The sequence below is a fragment of the Helicoverpa armigera genome, chromosome 24, assembly GCF_030705265.1.
Source record: "Helicoverpa armigera isolate CAAS_96S chromosome 24, ASM3070526v1, whole genome shotgun sequence".
Classification (NCBI taxonomy): domain Eukaryota; kingdom Metazoa; phylum Arthropoda; class Insecta; order Lepidoptera; family Noctuidae; genus Helicoverpa; species Helicoverpa armigera.
This window is the reverse complement of record NC_087143.1, coordinates 7,787,682-7,810,521: the sequence shown is the minus strand read 5'-3', so window position 1 is coordinate 7,810,521 and position 22,840 is coordinate 7,787,682. Positions and strand designations below refer to the sequence as shown.

General features: G+C 34.6%; 1 protein-coding gene across 1 annotated transcript in view; it reads right to left on the bottom strand.

Annotated features, from left to right (window-relative positions):
- The window catches only part of LOC110371177 (uncharacterized), a 111,200-nt gene that overhangs the window by 3,722 nt on the left and 84,638 nt on the right, over window positions 1-22,840 (bottom strand). Inside the window, exons 5-7 of the mRNA XM_064041277.1 lie at window positions 20,613-20,721; window positions 14,344-14,455; window positions 7,561-7,739 (exon numbers count right to left, since the gene is read on the bottom strand). Of these exons, the coding sequence (XP_063897347.1) occupies window positions 7,561-7,739; window positions 14,344-14,455; window positions 20,613-20,721 (400 nt within the window). The remainder of the gene's footprint in view (window positions 1-7,560; window positions 7,740-14,343; window positions 14,456-20,612; window positions 20,722-22,840) is intronic.

The window sequence follows — 22,840 nt, the reverse complement described above, 5'->3', positions numbered from 1 at the left end:
TTTTAATCTGACTAGTGTGAAAGCGGTTTGCTGGGGGAGTGTTTTTGGTGATATCAATAATAGCAGTATCTAAAGTTAATATTTTATTAATGTAGCTTAATATCATTTCATCTCTCACCATATGGTGGGTTGATTTCAATATTATTTTATCTTTCTAGATACTTTTCAAATGAAGATGGAAAATGTGTACCAACATAAATCGTAAGGGATAATCTCAGGGTCTACTGAACTGTTTTTGAAAATTCATTTATATGCAAGTGTTCTTAGACGTCAAATACTCTGGTACGGGAAGTAGTTCCCTTGAAACATCGGAGAAAACGCCAGAAACATATAGTTTTATGGCAAATTCAATAAACTTAATTTAAGTATTGGCCATTAAAGAAACGTGAAAACACCAACGTTCAAAAAAATATTAGGACTCAAGAAAATGAAAAAGAAGAATGGCTTAAAACAAAAACAAGTCTTCCAATGAGTTGCCAAAAGCTACAAAACATGATGAACATAATATTCCTGAGTGGAGTGCAAAACCAAATTCATTCTTCATTCCACAATAAATTATGCACAGCCTTAAGTGAATTGATATCGTAAAATTCATTCGGGAAGAAAAATATCTCGATGGCATATCCGAATACTAAATTATTAGAAAGGGGTACGCATCGGGTTGGATAAGAATCATGGAGAACTAAATGACTAACGGAGATGTCATAACGCAAGAACTACTAAGAAAGTAGCGCGCCAAAATGTGGGTGTTCGGGGGACGAGGAACGTTACTAGCTCCTTATACGCCTTCTTTGGAGACGGTCCATATGTTTCAAAATAAAACCACAGATCAATCAAGCCCATTTTTGACAAATTTGGACTTGAATTGACAAGGAACCCGAACGTCTCATTAGTTCTAGTAACTGATCCTCTTGATCACGACTATTATAAGTTATTTGACCTACAAGAAGGCGCCCGACCTACCTTCCTTATGGCATCTCCGTTAACTTTCCTTCTTCCGTGGATGAGAAGTACAGTTAGGTACAGATGATCGCATTTTGTCGGTAGCTGATTTTTATCAATATCGGCCAATTTTAGTTGGTAGAGTGATCAAGGAGGTTCGTGGACTTGGTCGCTGGCTTTATTATAATGGCTGTAGGTCAATTGTGTGAACATTGTCTTCTAATTATTGTTTGCTTTGCTAATTTTGACGATTATACATAAGTTATTGAAAATCATTGCTTCAGGCTTTTTAAGATATGAATAATCACTTTTATTTTCAGCCTATTTTATATAGTCTTCTGTTTGCTAACAAAAATAAGTGTACGATCAAAGATGTATACTGTACCTTGATTATACGACATACGTACATAATTATGTCTAGTTAAAACATAATTACTCTTTCTGAGAGTTTAAAAGCTTTCATGTTGCTTCGAGGAAACAGTAAGTAGTGATAATAAATATCAAATAATTACAAGTATTAAGTATCAAAATGTACTGCATTTCCTCTCCAAACATACCAAGAATTACTCTCCTACATCCCCTTAATTTACTTCAGGAAGGGAATCAAATCAAACACTATGAGACATAAATCGGATCCCCACATTTTCCACATCTAAGCCTACTGAAACGTTTGATATATTCACGCGAGTTGCTCACCTGATTGACTCGATTTGTTCTCGATCAACCAAAGACTCGATTTAAATCGAATAGTCAGGCTTTTGTAGATAAAGTAGGTACTTAGTTGAAGGATTTATTGATTGCAGTAAAAATCAAGGGCAAAGATTTTATAGGAGTAAGGGTTTATTTTTTTTTTTGTAATTTTATCAGTATTTTGTCGTGGTAACACTGTCGAAGTTTTAACGACCGCGAATGAAACCGAATTAAGTAAAATCTAGCACATAACTCGTTAAGGGGTTTGATACCTATTATTTAACGAGTAACGCATCGTCCAACTACTGCAGATTTTAATAAACTGTTGTTTTGATTTCTTGTCTTTCAATGTGATAATAGCTCCGTACGAATAATGAAAAACTTATATCTCTAGCAAGCAACTCAAAAAATAAACTTTTATTGCTTTGATTCTGCAATACTCTCTGTTTATTAGGTAATTAAAATCATTTATTAATAGGCACGATGGAAATACAACCTCTTTTTGACTGATTTCCCAAAAAGAAGGAATTTCCCTTTCAATAACCTCCCCACTTAGAGACATTTAATGATTACTTAAGCCATTACTTAGTGAAGGATTTGTATGACATTCCGTCACTAAGGAGTGACTTAAGTAATCATTAAATGTCTCTGAGTGGGGAGGTAAGACTGTATACATTTATCATCTAACAATCCTTGCGAAGTTACTATCCGAAAACTGTGCTCTGGTTACACCAAAAGTCACTTGTTAAGACAACTCAATTCATTTGCTATATATTACGAATTTGTTTCTAAGAAATTGTCATTAATATTCACAAAAGGCTCTCACAGAAGGCTTAGTTTTCAAACTAATTTGAACTAAAATTCCGCACTTTACACGCTAGAATATTTCGAGTAATATGTTGCCGTTTAAGAGATAATTATTATGTTAAAGTACCTAATATTTTAAATGAGAAACAAGCTGTGTTTCGTGAATTAATTGAAATGAAATGTTGTTTTAAAACTTCATTACAAAAAAACCGGCCAAGTGCGAGTCGGACTCGTGCACGATGGGTTCCGTACCATTATTTATAAAACCGCATCTACCTGTTGCCGTTGTCGATATCGAGCAAAAATGATCAAAAAAATCACGTTTGCTGTATGGGAGCCCTCCAAAACATTTATTTTATTCTAGTTTTCACAGAAATACATCACCTGTGAAAAGGACATTGTTCCGGCTCCATACATGTTCTGCCTAAGAACCGTTCGAATGGAAAGTGACTTCTATAAACTCTTTAAATTATATGGAATCCTATGAAATAAGTTTTCACGAACGGACACTTCAGGAAACTAAAATAATTACGAAAAAAGTTAATATTTTGAGGTTATAAATAAAAAATAACCAAGCTTGCGTGAAATATCAGAGTAGTATTAATTAAAAATCAAACTACACTATACAAAATATCCACAATACTATGTACAGCTCTATATGTTCTCTTCTAGATCTAGGGAAAGACTACTCTACTAGATACTAGGAAAAGAGATAGTACCTAGTCAAGTTTAAGATAATTCTTTGACAATGATCATTTTATAAAGTTGCATTTTCTGTCTGTCCCTATGAATGCTTTAGATCTTTAAAACTACGCAATGAATTTGGGTGCGATTTTTTTTAATAGATAGATTAGGTCAAGAGGAAGGTTTACACCAAGGTTTTACATTGCCACCGTGCGAAGACGGGGCGTGTGACTAGTTTTCATAAATGCTTAGAATTTGTATGAAAAACAACTACCTAAACGCTTTTGCTTTCAACGTTACGTTTCTTAATATATAGTGAATCCACTTTGGATTTGTGATAAAACGCATAAGTATCCAAAATGGAAGAGTTCCATTCACCACAATTCATAAAATATCGATGTTATTACGATGGAGAATTATTTATTTAAATGATTGTTACTACTTTTATATTAGACAGTTACCTAGCTATCTACATGCCATAAGGCGGGAATCGAACCCGCGGTCTATTACCAAGAAGGCGCAGACCATACTAAAAATGTCATTACCACACAAAATAATTTAACAGTTAAAGTAAGGTTTACCAATAACAATGAAAGAGGTTTTCGAGGATGTGCAATAAAAACAATATTTATATTCAATTAAAGGTTTTTAATCATCAATATTTCTCAATAATATATTATCTAAGAACTGAGCAGGGGGTTCAATTGAATTTTGGTATCTCGCCCAGCTTAAATACCAAATTATAGTCATTATGTGGGCACAACAGCCCACTGTTCTACGCCCAACGATACAATTGCAACAGTAATGCCTGATGGTAGGAGCTTCTTACAAAGTACACAATTGCGTCCAACAGTGCATTGCATCTTATTATGCTCGACTGCTTCAGACCAACACGTCGTACATATAAGGTCATGAGCTTCAACCTGTAATAAATAAATACAATAAAACATTAGTATTAGTATTAGTATAAAATGTCAAGTAACTTGCAATTGTGGCAATTAATTTGAAAACCGAGAAATTGTGTGCTTATGAAAACATAAGTAGGTAGTAACATTCTTATCGAAATTAGAAAAACACTTTCGTAGACCACTTACCATACGGGGAACAGTCCATTGTTGTATACAACGAAGTATATCTTCGTTTTCTAATACCAAAGAACCTCCAGCAGATCCACAATTTATACAATATACTATATTCTGCATCCATTGTTGTAATTATAATACAACTAAATTCGATCACAGACAGAGCAATATCCGAAAATGCCAGGAAAATCCAGTCCTTTACACACAGCCCAGTCTACCAAGTACGCAATCTAATCGGAGTCCGTAATCAAGCCAAAGTTGTTAGAATAAAACCATGATACGCATAGAAAATCACAAAAGAAACGATAGTCGCAAAGCAATCAAACCGTTGACATTTATTCTAATCAAACTGACTTCTAGCAAACTGACTGAAGTACACCAGTGTTGCCAATTACGAAAACTATAATCCTACTCGAATGCCAAGCTAGAAATTCGCGATTTCGCTTAAAACATATAGAATACTAGTTTTTTTCTAGCTAGTCAATTTAGGTATACAAATGAATAAAGTGTTAGCAACTAATTTTAATAACCGACTTCGGAAAGGAGGTTCTCAATTCGGTCCGTATTTACCGAAATCGCGAAAACTTCCGAAACTGGCAGCACTGGCTGACGGAAACATTTTATAAGGCATCAATAATTGTGACCCAACTTTTTATATACTAAAATATGTTTCAAACAATAAAAAATCAAATGAAAATTATAGTATAATTTATATTCACATCGGTTCTTAGGCCAAAATTGAACAATGTCCTTTCAAATCTCTAACTACCACGGTTCATGAGATACAGTCTGGTGACAAACGGACGGACGGACGGACGGACGGACAGAGGAGCGAAAACAATAGGGTCCCATTTTACCCTTTGGGTACGGAATCCTAAAAACTACTCGGCCAAACTTGAGAAAATCGCGCACAACCATACCCACGTACATAGTAGTCAAACTGGGAACGTCCTTTTAAAAGTCGGTTCATAAGACATGAGAAAGGTCATGGATACCTATTTTTTATTTGGAGGCGGCAAGTAGTTCCTTTGTGACTTGAGTGGAACCGGGAGGAAAAACTAGTACGTAACTAATATTCTCAGATAAGTGGGCGTTTTAGTGTAGGAGTCTCAATTGTCTCTCTAATTCTCTATCTATCTATAGAAATAAGTGAATTAGTTGAAGCATTTCTAGGAAACCATGTTTCCTTGGCGAGCAATAACAGGAAACCCCATTATAAATGATGTACTCAGTACCTACTACAATAATATAATTATTTTAGCATCTATCTTCTGTAGAACTTCAGCAGATTCTAAAAATGCCTTACCTGATTGAAAGCTACATATAAACAAATTAGCTGTTTCGTGCGGTTTCACCCGCGGTCCTTGAAATCTACCATCTTTACCCGGATAATAAGTAGCTAATGTGGCGTTCTGATAAATTATAAACGGAAGTTCATAATTAGTAAAGTTTCATCAAAATCTGTTTGATAGTTTTGAGTGAAAGAAGCAAACATCCAAACATATGTACTTTCGCGGTTATAATATTAGTAGGATATAACAATGTACAAATTTCAAGAAATATGTAAGAATCTTGTGGATCCACAAGGCTTATCTCAACTTTAATGATATTCTTTGTTTTGTTATAAAAATAAACATTTCTGGAAATGCTGTATTAGTGTTCCGCAATTAGCCATTTTCCCGTGGTTTCACCCGCGTCTCATAAGAACTACTCCCCCCGTGCCTAGATAAAATATAGCTTATGTTACTCGGGAAGAGTGTAGCATTACTTACTGAACCGATTTGTAAGAATTTTTCAAATCGGTTTAGTAAGTAGTCTCAGAGCCTCTTCATGTCAAACAAACAATCAAATCTTTCCTCTACAGGTAATAATAATATATTAGTGTAGACAAGGTAGACAGCGTAGACACAAAAATTGAGTGAATTGATCTTCCCATATAACATTACAAATTAAATTGCACACCCATTTTTAACACACTAAAATACTTTCATGTACACATTTTTCTGAACTTCTAGAGGAACAATTTTGACCTTTTTTCGATTTCATGATATTACGACGACCCTTCTCAAATTAGCCGGGAAATATTACAATTTATACGAAAAGCTTATTTTTGCTGGCGACGAAACGACACGATATTATTTTTTCTGTCTTTTGTTTTATTACTTGCTGGGTAGTTTTTATTTTCCGTTTGTGTAATGTTCTTGTGATTGTAGCAAAATTGTTAGAGGAATTGTTTCTTATATAGAAGCGTATAACAGCGGTTAAAACAGTTCTCATTATATTCAAGCAAGGATCGATGTTGTCTATTCTATTATTATAAAGTCGAAGAGATCGTTTCTTTGCTTGCTCAAACGTGCTAATTTCAGGATTTAATATACCGATTTAAAAAAATACAATTTATCAAGGAAGGCTATAAGGATATTTTTCTCCCGGTACTCAAAATAAGTAGGTCCCACGGGATGCGGGTGACACCGCTGGTGAAAGATCAGTTTAATTTTATGGAAAATTGTTATCTGCATTTAAAAGATTTATTCTTTTACAAAAGAGAGTTAAGAAACCAACATAATTTCCATTTTAATGTAACACATACTTTTACTCCTACAAACTAATCTTACAGCTTTCTACAGAAATATAAAAGAAGGCGTTTTTCTATTACCATCTAGACTTCATTTCTAGCAAATATAATTTAAATCTCTTTCCTCTGATTGCGAACAGAAAATATAATATAATAAAATATCCAAGTCTTGATCACCTAGGAGAGGACAGAAGAACACTTTCAATTTTGTGTTTTTTTTTGCAATTTTTGCTGGGTTAGTGCCAAACTCGCTTCAGACTAAGTTTTTATCACTTTTCCTCTTTTATCGTGCACCTTGAAGATAACTGTATTGGCTCTTGATGTTCTTTATTGCATTTTTCAGCTCTTTAGTGTGTATTTTGAACTTGTTTCGAGTCGATTTGAGGATTGAAATACTTCATGAGACTAAGGTGTAGGTTATGCTGAAAGTGGTATATGGTGAACTGAGATAGTTATTATACGTTTTCGTCATAAATAATATGGCTTAAATTGGCACGGCTACCTATGTTACCTATTTAATTAGGAGACATCAGAAAATATTGAAAAATGGGACGAACTATAGGTACATACTTGTGGCTTTCTAGTGCAGGTAAACAGTTAGTTATGTCTGTCTACTATGTAATTGAAAAGGAAAACCCTTAAGAAATTGGAATAGATCAAGAACAAGATGATACCTTGTTATGTGTTTACTGTGTGGAATGGGATAAGTAAAGAAAAAAATGCGAAAATTTATGTTTTGGAAAACCTAAAAATTAACCTCTTAAATATATTAGTACTCACCATTAAATATATGGACGTATATACTAGCAGGAACGGCGTTATTTGGCACGCAAGTGTAGTTGCCAGCATGAGACACACTGGCTGCCGGGATCAGCAGGTCTGACAGCCGCTGTACCGGATCCGTGGTGACATTGATCCCTCGCTCCACGTCATAGTTGATCATTCTGCTGTTGTGGTACCTGAGGACAAAAAAAAACCGATTAAAGACGAAAATAATATTAATTTCCAAGTCCTGTCCAGTTTCCAGCGGCGAACAGCAAGGCCTGCTGGGGCTGCAGGATTGTTCGAAAGAGTTACCGCGGCCCTGGTACATAAAATTCTTACGACGGAACACGACGGTTTTAGTCAGTAAGAGTCTGGCACTCCCTCACCGCTGCTAACCCATAGCAGGAAGAGTCATTTGATGACTCCATTAAAGAAAAAAAGTCCGGTCTAGTTTTTTCGCTAATGTGCTGGGAACAGCTTACAGCAAAGCCGAATGCATTTGAGCAGCAGTGTTTACATGGATGATTTGCCTATCTGACCGAGTTACTCGGGCAACCCGATACGTCTTGGTAAGACTGAATCTGACCACCCGTAACAACTGCCAAAGACGTTCAACTGACAGCAAGAACCCACTAATTTAGAATGCCTGGCATAACAAGGTGGGACTGCTCGCTCATAACAAGATGGTCCACTCATCTATGTCTATACATAAATACCTTTCCAGTATAAATATTTATTCAAAATCAATAATTGCTTTTATTCAACGTTATAATTAACAAAGGAAAACACCAATGCCACCAAATATAAATCTGAAACCTTATTGACATCAAACACACAACAATTAACAGCCCAACAGTCCCAGAAAACAAAATTCTGCCTATCCAAGCATCGTCCTAATTGTGATACCAGAAAGTTTATCCAAGCACCAAAGCAAATACGGCCTAATAATCTTCCGCCTCACGAAGCTTCTAACAGACAAGTAAATAGCAGCTTAATTAAAAGCAAAAATAACATTAGAACATCATAATAAGCTGACGACGGACTTGATAAAACAAAACAATTTTCGCGAAAACAAAACAGCAATTCGTTTAAGTTCTGTTGACTTTGAAAAAGGAATCAGTAATCTGAAAGTCGAGGAAAATCTTGGGGAATAAATAGGAGTAGACTGAGAGCTGTTGGTTGGTAGGCCTTAGTTATTTTGATAAAGACCCAGACTTTATTCAAGACTTTATACGTTCTAATTCTAATGTGTCTATCCTAAATTGGGTAGGGGCGACTGACTTGTATTTTTGTTTTAAATTTTCAGGTATATAAGAAAACAGAGAGTGGAGACAAAATGAGGAGGCCTTTGCCCAGCAGTGGGACAATAAGGGCTAAGAAAAAAATAATAATAAGAAAACTAATTTCACTGTCTTTGTTTTACTGTCCTACACCCTATGTCGTATCTTCAGGATTGACAAGCCTGATTTTAAAATCTTTAATAGTGATAGACAACCGATTTATAAAAACAAACCTATAGGGAGTTTATTTTATTTCCATGGTATACGGAACAATTGCGGAGGAAGGCTATACTTTATAAACTTCATAACAGTCAATCTTTTTAGTCAATTTATTTGGACTCAGACGCAAAATAGCTTTTCTAAACTAAGGAAGGCCTACAAACCACAGGCTCTCCGTCTAAAACCTACATTGTAACGTCGATGTGTAAGAAATTGCCGTCACATAGGCGTTGCCAAGTCACGGCCTTGCCAAACCTACTTTTGCCAAGCAAATTAAATTGTCAGCGGCGCTCTTTGAGTTTTCGATCGCATTACAGTTAAAAAGAATGACATTTAAATACCATTTTTTTGCGTTTTTTATGTTTTTTCTGAAGGTGGGTTTGATGGATTAACACCTACGTGTTAGTGGAAGTTATAGGATACAAAAGCGGTTATTGACTTTAGAAAGATATAAGGTAATCCTGTTGACATTAAGTGGGATATATTTTTTTTCTCACGAAATCATGAGTGTGTGTACATGCACGTTGTTTTTGTTTGAAGCTCAGGAGCACTCAGTAGAGGCTGAGTTGCCAAGTGATCTATACTCTAAAATACAGATTCTGTGATTACACTACAAACGCCAGTAGGTCAACCTATCCAAATCTACCAATCGAACATTAACTTTCCACTATTGTGATAAAGTAAAATATCTATTTAAGTTACAAACTGTCTTTACCTACCGAGAATCGTGCAGTTGCAATACCTCTTACCAAAACAGAAGTTTTTTCAGCTCTTGTCTATAATATAGCAGATAAACTATTAACAAATTTTTGTTTAGAAGTTATTTATCCGCCAATTTTAAAAGAAGGTGACAAAATTACCAGTTATTAAGTGGACAGCAACAAATCATCCGTGGTTACCCGGACGGATATTTTGGCCAATCGCCACAAAGCAAGTGCTTGAAGCAATTGGCTGCAACTTGCTCTTTTAAACTGGTCCAGTTTCAGAAATGTGTCAAGCTTGCTTTACTGACACACATTTGTGGAAGCTATGTTGTGGTACAGTTGGTGTCAAAAAAACATGAATTTAAGACGTAAAAACGAAAAAAGAACACGCTGAAAATAATATTAAGTACCTATAGTTTTAAATTACTACTCTTTTTCTAATTTAGTTTCAGAAATGGGAGTAAAAAATGGGAGGAAAAAATATATACATATTTTTTTTTAATTATTATTTGCTTGCAATATTAATTTGCGTTATTTAGTTATAATACATAGGCTTTTATGTCTGATTTGAAGTGAAGGAAAACATGTCGGGGAAACCTGGACTATAAAGTCTGAAATCACCAACCCGCATTGAGCAAGCGTAGTGATTAATGCTCAATCCTTCTCTATGAAATATGATGATAAATATAGCAAAAAATACTTAAATCATTATTCTGTAGGTATCAATTAGTATTAAAAAAAATACATTTTCGAGTTCAAAACTTAAACAAACCCCAAAACAAAAGTAAAAACAAATAAGCAAGTAATACGAAAATGTAAAACAAGTAACCCTATTTCAAATTCGATGTTATTTGAAAGTAATAACAAGTAACTTTTGTTTTTGACCGTACCTTTCAGCTTTTCATTTCTTATTCATGTGAAGAGTGGAATTTTAAGTTGTGTACAAACAATGTTTTAAGATGGTTCTACTGGGGATGAATGTTATAAAGGTTTTTGGGTAATGGGTAGGCAGAAATTATGGATTTTAGTACCGTGGGTATAGATTGTAAGTGTATTGTATTGAAACGATAATATCCGAATTCATCTACACATACTAATATTATAAAGCTAAAGAGTTTGAATCCATTTATACTATATTATAATACTAAAGAGTTTGTTTGTTTGCTTGAACGCGCTAATCTCAGACTACTGGTCCGATTTGAAAAATTCTTTCAGTGTTAGATAGCCCATTTATTTACTTTTTAATCGGGTTAGTGCAGAGGTTCCTACGGGATGCGGATGAAATCGCTGGCAGGAGTTAGTATACGATATATGAATTACTCAATAAATGATAGTACTCATTCGAATATGAATTGCATGTCTGTGTCAGACACAACACAACAGATATAACATTATAATAGACCTCACGCACAGGTCCCTAAGTCCACTACAGCTTTGTGTCAAAATAGTTTAAGTGTGTTATTATTACATATTTCTTAATTCTTGAAAGTTATTTATTAAGTCACTATTTTATTTGATGGTAGGCTATGATCTGTATTTTAAGTTGAAGTATGCTTGCCTTAAAGTAATGAATGGGTATTTACTTAAAAACTACTATAATATAGGTTCTAAATTGTTAACTGATGATTTCGATTTTAATATCGTTAAATTTATATAACTTTAAAAAAAAACTTTATCTGGATAGCATTTATATTTATTTATCATAGCATTGACATTTGGTATCAACAAAAAAAAACATCTTACGACAAATAATGATAAAGAAACCGAAAACGTAAACAAACCAAAAAAAGAAAATACACTTACTTGCAGCGAAAAAGTACCCCTCGCGAACGAACCCGCTGGTGTGTAAATAAAGTGCACATCTGTGAAAGCACTTAACTCATCTAAATGAACCGTAATAAATCTCGACCGGGACTGAGGTAAGTGTTACTTATATTGTTCTTAACATCCCTACGTGTATAGCTGTCCCATTTTTTCTGCACGGAAGTGTAGAATTTTTATGATTATATATTTCAGTGTTGGTTTTTGTTTTACTTTGCTGATTAAGTTAGTGTTATGTACGTATTACATAGTGAATTTAACCCAGTTGTACTGAAATAACTATCATTTGCAACCCCCTGATAAGACCTCTTGTCAGACGTTCTGGCTTCAGATTTTTCTGATTTTGATTCATAAGGTTTTCTTAAGACTTTCAAACGACAGCCACCAATATAAGGTGCGTTCCAAAATACAGAGGACCTCTTTATTACAAGTGGTCACCCATCCTCGGACCAACCGCGCCAACCGTTGCTTAACATTAGGTATATACGATCAATTTCCCTGGCTGTTACGCAGCCAATTCAGTGTTTTCTTAAGAAACAGCTATAATTACATCAGGGTATGTAATTATTATTATGTATGAACGCAGTTGAAACGATAACAATCTGGTAAATCAAGAATAATACTGTGACACACAATAATGCGGTCATCCATAGATTTGGCAATAGACAGAGGTTTCTCGCCTTCGGGAATTCAGGTCAAACCACATTCAGATCGATGCTCTAATCACATAGATTCTTGTAACAGTAGACATACCATGATGACATAGGATATAATATTTAAATTATCATATTTTTTCAATATGAATAATTTTACAATCGACTAATTTACGAAGTAGACAAAATTACTTTTGATCGTCATATATCGTAAAATCAATTATTTCATGAAATTATCGATGTCATGAAGTGACTAAATCTAAGTTAATGATGGCGTCCAAGCCGACTGTTGGCAAAGGCTGTTCTCGTATAAGGACTTAAGCCAGCTGCGAAGGAATAGGACGGGGCGAATTGACACCACAGGAAAGAGAACAAGTATGGATCAAGTGCAGGACCGATACTTCGTCGTATAATATAGCCATAGAGTAAATCAACCACCAATTTCCAGGCTCCAGGAAACGAATGATTCTCCTAAATTCTATCTCCACAACGATTTCGGTCTGACATGGGAATCGAACTCGAAAAATATAACTTCAAGCGCAGTCGAAGAATTAGAAAAAGGTCAACATGTATGTATCTATTTCTTACATGGTAAATACATGCGAAATAGAGAGAAACTCTTTGTCTTCCACAAAAAAAATACCTACAAATAGTCAACAGCAAAGAAATAGATTTTATTCCTTGATTTATAGTGAATTGGGTGCAAATTGAATTTGCTGAGTCATCAAGAAAATGTCACCGTTGTCTGTTTTCTACGTTTTTCGAGTAATGTAGGAAAAGTTCCCTTTTTCTCACTTTGTTCTTTTCGTCTTATTATATTTATTATCCTATGTGAAAGGTTTGTGATAGGGAAAATTGCTTTTGTCATGCAATGTGGTAATTTCAATGAGAGTAGAAATGTGTTTTTGTATTTTTTTGCAATTTTTTTTTTTTCTAAATTGAATGAGCTTCGTTTGTCAAATAAAAATATGGTTGCAAAAATAATGATTTTAGTAGATTTCAGTGTTGAATATTTTTTTGTTGGTTTGGAAGAACTCTGACAACCTCTTTTAGTAGGGATATTGGGTTGCCCAGGTAACTGGGTTGAGGAGGTAAAATAGGCAGAGGCTCTTTGTATATCACTGATTATCTGGTTAGACTAGAAGCCGATCCTAACATGCTTGGGAAATGGCTAGGCAGATGATTACTTTATTATAATAAACCAATACCATCATCATTATTTGTAAAATAGTTTTTCAAAATAGAAACTGTAAGGCTCGTTATAATTTTCAAAGTTAAGATAAAGATAGAATTTCAACTCATAAAAGTTGATTACTATTAATTAGTTAAAGGTGAAAAGTAAGTAAAAGTACGACTATTAAAAGTTTTGGTAATTAGACACGAACTAGTATGAAATATTTCTATAAATTATAATTATCGTTCGTTAGTTTCTATTATAAAACAACTTTTAAAACAATATCTATAATTTCTAACTTGTTTTATTGTTGTATAAAAACTTAAAGTTTAATAAATATTAAGGGCTGGTACTTCTCCTACTGTAAAAAGATATTTTGCTTACAATAAATTCATTAGTTTCTGTGCAAATTATTGTGATGATGTGAGACTTTTTCGTCGTTTACAACGGTTAGTCTTAAACAAATTCTCTTTATTATTTATAAGCTGTGTTAATAAAAGTTATAAAACATAGACTGCAAACGCAATCAACTATATAAAATCGAAGTTACGAACTAAAAATAAGTGACAGTGATGTATATATGATCCTGGCCGAATTCGGCCACAGCGACTTGGATCTGCGCTTAATTTTGAGAGCTTCGCTGGTGTGCTCTCCAGTGACTGACAAAGCCAATTTTTGCAGTGAATGTCCGTCCACATTCACTGCAAGTCAGCACTCCTCCGATATAGGTGTATTGGATGGCCGCGGGTGGTCGGGCCTTCAGCTCATCTCGCCTAGCGTCGAGCTGTTCTCTCCGCCGGCTCTCAAACTCTCAAACTCTCAAACTCGCACACCTTGTCCGTAATAGTTTTGCGTGACAGTGATAAGCAGACGGGCAATGTAGTCTTAGTAGGTACTATCCCGTTTTACCATTTGAGTCCTTAAACCATTTCTACTATTCTACTTACCAGAATACGAACGCTGGTGCTTCCGTAGTCTGTACCACGGAACACTGCAACCGTAACGTAGACCCTGGTTTGAGGTACTTCTCTGTAGGCCCTGATATCTGCGCTCTTGCCTCTGTGGAAGAAAAAAGTATGTTAGTTTTAACATCATCAACATCAGGCCTCCTCTCACACAGAGAAGGATTAACTGTTAATCACCACGCTTGCTTTAAACCTACTTATGTAGTCCAGGTTTCGTTGAGGTATTTTGCTTAGTAAGAAAGATTTATTTCTTCCTTTCCCTCTTAGTAATTTTGATTTAAATCAAATTGTAATTTAATTCGCGGCTAGGCAACATTCAAACGGATCGATTTGCCGCGGTTGGACCGTGGGTGACCATATTGTCGCGTCAAATTCTACCTTGTTCCAGAGGGTAGATTAAGTTGGCGGGTCTTTGCTGTCATTTAAACATCTTCAACAGTCAACTAGTCGTTACGGGAGTGAGAAGTCAGAAAGTCTGAGAATCAGTCTTATTAAGAGCTCGGGTTACCCAGGTAATTGATTTGAGGAGATCTGATAGGCAGTTGCTCTATGTAACACCTTTACTTAGCTGCATCCAATTGCACTGGAAGCTGACCCATTTAGTGTAGAATAGGCTAGGCCGAAGAGTTAAAATAATCCCAATCATATTTTACTTGGAAATAAAACCTAAAACCCCACCCTAGTTGTTATTTACAACAATTTTCCCACGAGACTGAATGCATTTTGTTTTTAAGATAACCGAGCTAAAGTTTTTACTCAGCAAGTAAATCTCAGGACCGCAACGATCAAAGTTTTTATACCACTTCTAGTAATACTTGGCTGACAATCTCAGGCTGCTTGAATTAGGTCAATGAGACTTGTCTCACACCAGCTCCATGCTGGTGCATATTATTTATCCATCTATTAGTGGATAATTATATTTAAAAAACTTGTTGGTCGACGAGGTTCGACCCGGGCCTCAAAGTAAATAATTCTTGCAACCGGATAAAAAGACGCCTATAAATAATTTTTCGACAAATGGGTTATCTGACACTGAAATATTGTTTCCAATTGATCAAGTATTTTCTGAGATTAACGCATCCAAACAACAAATCCCTTTATTAAGCCATCTCGACATAATCCAATTCATATATTTTCTTACTGTAAATTATGGAATCAAAAAGCTAAAAATTCTCATGATGACAACACAGCCTTTTATGCTCAGAAACAGTAATGCTCACTAGAGCATAACCTGTGGTAGTGTGAGACCCACCAAGAGGACATTTGCACAAAATATATGTTTCATAAAACGTAGAGCTACGAAATTTTAGAGAAGGTAATTCGTTCGCGTTGGTACAGAATTACTTACGCATGACATGTCTGGGGTATGAAATTTATACCTTTGCGGTTTTACGTTAAACAGAGGTATGGTCGGGAGATTTTCGAATTTTTAATTTTTTTTTGTTTTATACTTAGAAATGGAGAAAAAATATTTGAATTAATTAAGCTGATGGGAGTAGTTGTTCATAAAATTAACATATACAAAATAGATGCATTTTTAAAGATTTCATATTTATAGCAATTACTTTTTGAATTTACATAATGATCCATAGTTCAATGGTAAATAAATCTTTCTCTATGTCAATTATTTCTAGCCCTAAGTAAATAAAGCAAAAAAACTGACACATAAAATTACCAACTCATAACGATTTTCAACTGCACAAAGGTATCTTAATTTCAAAAATACATTTCACTGCGAAATTCTATGAATATGTAATATTAAGTATCAAACTGAGTTTCTTCTCAAAAAAGTTTTTCGAAAAATATTACTTTTATGAGCATCACTGAATTCTAGGATTCTAGGATACGTTTTTTAATTTCATTCGTGACTAGATTAAGAAGTCCCGAGTGGGTTATTAAAAATGTAACTTAGTACTTTATTTGAGACGTGTTGAGAAAAAATATATTTAAGTGGTAAGATAAAAATTTAAAGATAAAATCAGTGTTCAAGAAATTAGAGATTTTTGAGACTTAAAACAACATGGGAAATCTTAAAATACTCTGCTAAACTTTTTTTAAAGTCGATATCATCACGTTTGACCTCTACCAATGTATAAAAAATATACACCACCACTAAGTATATAAAAAACCATTTGTAGTTATAAATTTTCTGAAAAAAAAAAATCTACGTAAAACTAAAATAACTTTTGAAATCAATCTATTTCTGAGATTATCACGTTGCAACTCACGAACAAAGTATTTTCGTTTGGTATTTAACAATAGTAAATTATCATCAGAGATATTATTATGTCACAAGTTTTAACTTACAATCGTTTCTAAAAGATTCTTTTAACCGGAAAAGTAAGTTATTTTTAACACAAAACACATCACCTACTTATTATTCTGACCATTTAATTCAATACTCTTTCCTGTATTGTTAACAATATGCTTTCATTATCTACAGTACCATTTATAATTATCATGGTATCCAAAGTCAGTATTGTTTGAAGAAAACAAAAGCATTGAATATTGCGCGGAAAACAATAACTATGGGCTATGAAAGTATTTCGAAGTCCCTTTGGTTATTTACAGTGTTTAAAAATAATAACAACTAGCTTTTGCCCGCGGTTTCATGATAAAAACTATCCCATGTCTTTTTCGCGGGTCTAAGCTACCTCCTCCCTAATTTTCACCTCAAAAATTTCAGCCATCTTTACTTATAAGTAGTGTAAATAACATTCCTTTCTGTTATACAAATAGATAATAGCGTCCTTGTTGATTATCGGCCTCAGCGGCTGTTCTCATATAAGGAGATCAGCCAGCTGCGCAGGACATATCATAGTGCACGAGCATTTGCGCAGACACAGGTGCACTCACTATTCCTTCACTCTCATAGCCCGATGGGACAGTAATCCGACAAGATCGGAGAGATATCAAACGCATGTTAACGTTAATGTTTTAAAATAACAAGCTTGTTAATATAATTAAGTAAGCCGTAAGCTGTAAATTGGGTTTTAAGCTACGATTAATGTTTTCTGGTTTTAAGCTTTATACATACTTTATTACGTGTCTTTATTAACACACTAAAATGTGTTTTTTTTAAAGTAAAAAACTATTTTTCTTTTAACAATGGAATGAAAATTCGATCTAGATAATTATTAATTCAAGGTCAATCTGAAAAGTCTTGAATAATTCAAATGCCGTTATGTTTGATCACTATTCAACACAAATAGTAATTCAATATCTATATGCTTACTTTACCACTTTCATACAATCGATATAAAGAAAAAATATATAAGAGAGAGCGTCATAAACAAAAACACGGCCAATATCAACACAACTAGTGTATCATAATGAACACGAGTAATATTAATAACTACCTATGCAGTACATTTACATGTACTCTTCACTTGTCATTTTGTATCATACATCAGTTTTAATTGGCTCATTTTCCTTACAAAAAGCAAAAAACAAGCCTGTAAAATTACGGTACAAATTGATAAAAAGCCGGTTCATATTTTTTGACTGTCTCGTTAGTCTAGTGGTCGCAAGCACGACTGCTATGACTGAGGTATCGGGCTCGATCCCGGGTCGGGCCGTAATAGCTTTGTGGGTTTTATAAACTTTCACAAAGCAGCCTGTAGTCTGGAAGTTGGTGATTGATTCTCCCGTGCATCGGAGAGCACGTTCATTTCGGTCCTGATCTCTCTCCGGTCGTGTCAGATTACCTCCCCATCGAGCTATGGCAGTGATGGAATAGTAAGTGCACTTGTGTGTGCGCAAATGCTCGTGCACTGTCCTGCGCAGCTGGCTGATCTCCTTATATGAGAACAGCCGCCATGGCTGAAATCGGCCTTGGACGTATTATATTAATTGCCTCATTTTCCTTACAACAAACAAGCGTAACCAGCCTATAAAATTACGGCCCGAATTAATAAAAATGCCGGCTCATATTTTTCAAAAACGGTAGACAGGTCGGTGTTGAAATAAAGTCGTTTGAAAAGCTTGTTACCGTAAAAAATAAAAAGATTTTAATTATTATTTTTACGGTTATTTCAGTACACTGTTTCCCGGATGGCTATTGAGAGTATGAGGTATGCTATTTACATATTAATATGGGTTTTGGTTGTTAAAAGTAATAAGTGTCATATCATGTTGGTTGAGATTTTGTCCCTTTTAATATTGGGGAGCTTTAAAGGGTGGATGTACGTTTTTACCTCTCTCTGGTAGTGTCGGATTACCGTCCCATCGGGCTATGAGAGTAAAGGAATAGTGAGTGCACCTGTGTCTGCGCAAATGATCGTGCACTATAATAAGTCCTGCGCAGCTGGCTGATCTCCTTGTATGTATGAAAACTGCCGCCGTGGCCGAAATCGGCAGTGGACGCCATTATTATACGTTTTTTCCAGTCTGGCTTAAATAAGAATAATATACAAGAATAATTTTGATGATTCATTATCATCATTGCAACCATAGGATATCCAATGCAAAATATACATAGGGTCCTTTTCCACAATTTCCAGCCAAATTGGTTTAGCCATTCATGAATTGACATTCTTTCATCAAAATTTGCTAAAAGTACTTTTTTATTTCGCTGAAGTTTCATGATAAATACATAATTATAATATCTTTTAATATTAAATGGAAATATATTCAACTGAATACCGCGAATCATGTATTGGCAAATTATTCGCCAAAGCATTTTTATTTTCACAGAAACGTTATTATTTGGTTTCCCAGAAATATTCACGTAATTTTGCCATTTTCTGACAGAATTATGAATGAATGAGTTTTTTTTTTGTTTCTTGGTAATAATATATAAAATATACTTAATTTATATCTGTTACTGCTGGCTATTTTATGAAAAAGAAAATTGAATTATGTAATTTTTTTCATAATATCATACCCTAGAATGATACTCGGGATATTCTTTCCTATACTCAATAGTTATTTTAGTTTATAAACCATACTAATATTATGAATGGGAAAATAACCCTGTCTGTATAACCCGTTGCACTTTCACGCCTAAAGTACTAAACTGATTTAAATGTAATTTAGTACATGCATAGTCTGGAGTGGAGACCACGGACTAGCAAGCGCAGCATAGGACGACCAACAAGGTGGACAGACGATCTTATAAAGGTCGCTGGAACACGATGGATGCAGGTCGCCTCCAACAGGTATCTGTGGAGATCTAAGGGGGAGACCTATGTTCAGCAGTGGACGTCCTGTGGCTGAGATGATGATGGTGATGATAGTCTAGAGCCTGAAAAAGAATATACGCTACTTTCTACCCGTTTGCAGTAAGTAGTTCCGTCAGGACTCAGGTAGAATCGTGGAGAAAATTTAGTTAGGTTATAAAATAAGAAGGTAACTTTAATAATATAGTTACCGTAAAAGACTATCGTATTTCACATAAGAGCATTTTACTAGAAAATATAATTATGCGTCCCTCATGTAACATTTTTACCCTGTACCAGGTGTTTTAAGTAGGTACTTTAGGTAATAAATTTAAGCACCTATTAGTGTGCTTAAAACCTAACATCATATAGGTAAGTTTAAATTGCTTAGAACTTAACGGTTTAATCTAGTTTATTTATCATTTTTGTAACTTTTAAAAATGACTTTTTTATGTATGACTTGAGTCTAGTTATAAACTAACAAGCTGAATTATAATTTTAGAACCAGTTTTCTCCCGGGGGTATGCTTGCGTTCTAGAATAACTACTGAAACAAATTAGTTTTATGTTATGGCCAGATTATATATAAAGATTGTAAATGTATAGCCACCATATTATCTTATTGAAATGTCAAAAAAAACTCAGTCGACATTGAACCTTATATTTTATCTATAAAGGTGAAAATCTATTGAAGAATTTTATCAGATTGTAATAGCTTGCTATTGTTTATAACATCAAGTGGGTCATTTTGTTGTTCTACTATTACTGATTAAACCAGAAATTAACAGACACATAACTTCAGACAAACCATCTCAATAAACTGACTAACTAACGGCCTTTGCCAATATTCAATCTATCTACTGTTTCGCTAACCAGAGATTAAAGTTTGACATTACTTATGTAGGGCTAATGTCAACATTCTACCTCTTATAAGCAAATTAACAGTTGTTTAGAACATTAAAACGTCTTCTAGTTTCCCAACATTTAAATCTCAGCCAAAATCACAATTTCATCACCTAAAACCCATTTTAAAAACTTCACGAACATTCTTTCCTTTGCAAAATAAAATAAAATATATTGCAAGTACACTTACCCACTACGTCAAGTCTTAAAAAGATGCTGGTCGGGGGATGGGAGGACACTTGACACTCATAGATGCCCGCGTCCCGTTTCTGAACGAACCTCACTTTCAACGTCCAGTCCTGGAATGGAAGAATATTTTAGAACGAATCGTTTTTAAAGGGGGAACAAGATTTTTCTTAAGTTTTAGTCTTATGATTGTAGTTTTTGGGATACTTAAGCTCGTCAAAGTATGCATATGAAATTCAGTCAAATGGTAAAGTAACGGTTACTCGAGTTATTTTTTTCAATTCATTTCCCAAATCAAGGCCAAAGATAGGTTGACTAGATTCTTTAACATCGTTTTCATACTAGCAGATATTCTACGGGGCATTTAAGTTTTGGGCTGTGTAGAGAAAAACTGGGCTTATACGAGCGACAAAATTTGCTGATGAGAAAGCATTTTATGCAAACAATCCTGAAGTCGACTAATGTTTTTTTAAAGAATGTAAGGGTCGAAAAAAAACAAAACCACAGTTTTATTTTTAGCCCTCACCCTAACCCTTAGGCTTAAAAAGAAAATAATTCAAAACCTCATTCCCAGGTACCTACACATATTTGCTTAAACCAGAACAAAAAAACAAAAAAAAGGAATCATTCCCAAAATTCCTGTCCCATGTTATAAAATACGTTTCTTTGGAAACATATTTGTGTGTACATTCTTTGGTAAACATACATATTTGTTGAACCTCATTCGGTGTAACCTGAATATTTTGTGTTCAGGGGAACATTTTTAATGGGAAATAGCTAAATATCATTTTGGATCTCAACTGTCAGTAAATTGACATCTGGCTAGCCTTTTCCCAAGTATGTTGGGGTCAGCTTCCAGTCTAACTAGATGCAGCTGAGATTTTTACTGGCAATATCTAATTCACTTCTACAAGCTGTTCCGTGTATCGTATAGTCAAGCCTGGTAATAATCTTCGATATAGAATTTTCGAATAGATTCTATTTGTCACTCTAAATAGGTCTTATGCATCTTGTCATCTCCTTTTAAACACAAAGACAAGGTCCTGCATAAAAGCAAATAAATCCTTGTAGACCACTTAACCGCAACTCGTCTTTGCCATTCGGACGAGTCAGTCATTGACCAGACATTCAGAGAAAAGCCAGAATTCATAATGAAATATCTCGCACTAAATTCTCATTGCTTGTAAGTCTATTACATCTTGTTAAACGTGGGTAAAATATCTTCGTCTGGCGGTCACTGCAGGCGATGTTAACCCTAACGGTGTCAAAATTAATTAGTACGCTTATTTGGTTATCTTAGACCCTGGTGCAAGGTTGGCCAAGGTGAAATTGGGGGCTAATGACCGTCTTTGCAGTGGTTTAAATGTGATTAAAGTGGCCAGTGTGCTTGGAATTTGTAACAATATCGTCCATATAAAGTGGTGAAGTTTTTAAGTTTGTAGGTTGTACAGGGGATGGCGTTTATATCTACTGAACCAATTTTTGTTTATTTCAATACTTCCTTAAAGCGGATTGGTGATGTAAGACTTTAAAAGCCAGGTCTCCTAAATAAGTTTTCCTTTACCTTTAATTCAATCAATAGTGTCAAAAATACACTAACATATCCAGTACATATTGCAAATATCCGATTGCATAATTTCGGTAGTGAGACTCGTCATTTCAGTTTCAACGATAAATCAGCTCATCGATAAATCGAGACTTATAAAGCACAAAGCATAGTTCTCAACACAATCATTTAGGATCCTGTATTTTAGTCTTCAAACGGCCATTGTCCACTTGCTCATTGTTAATGAAACATCAATCAAGACAAACTCAAAGGTGTTCTGACAAACATTGGTCGATGCGTTAGTGTTGCTATTGTTTCTGTGATACGAGATGGTACTATACATACATTGTATGGCTTTGTCTGTGTGGTACAAAGGAACGGTAATGTCATTAAAATTTAGTGGTGCTTGTGATTAGAGGGTAGTGATTGGAAGTATGTTTGATTACTGAGTTGAGTAATCGGTTTTGGTTTTAAGAATTTGTTTTGAAGCTGGCTTGAGGAATTGTGGATTTGAATTGAATTATCTAAAGAGCACTTGTTCTAAAGATCTAAATTATTCTGTTTCTGAAATGAAAGTCTTAATTTTCAAATCAAAGTTTTACATTCTAACTACATATGTAACATCAGACATGAGAATGAGAAAATTGTTTTAGCTTTAGGAACATATGCGGTTAGTCATTTAGATG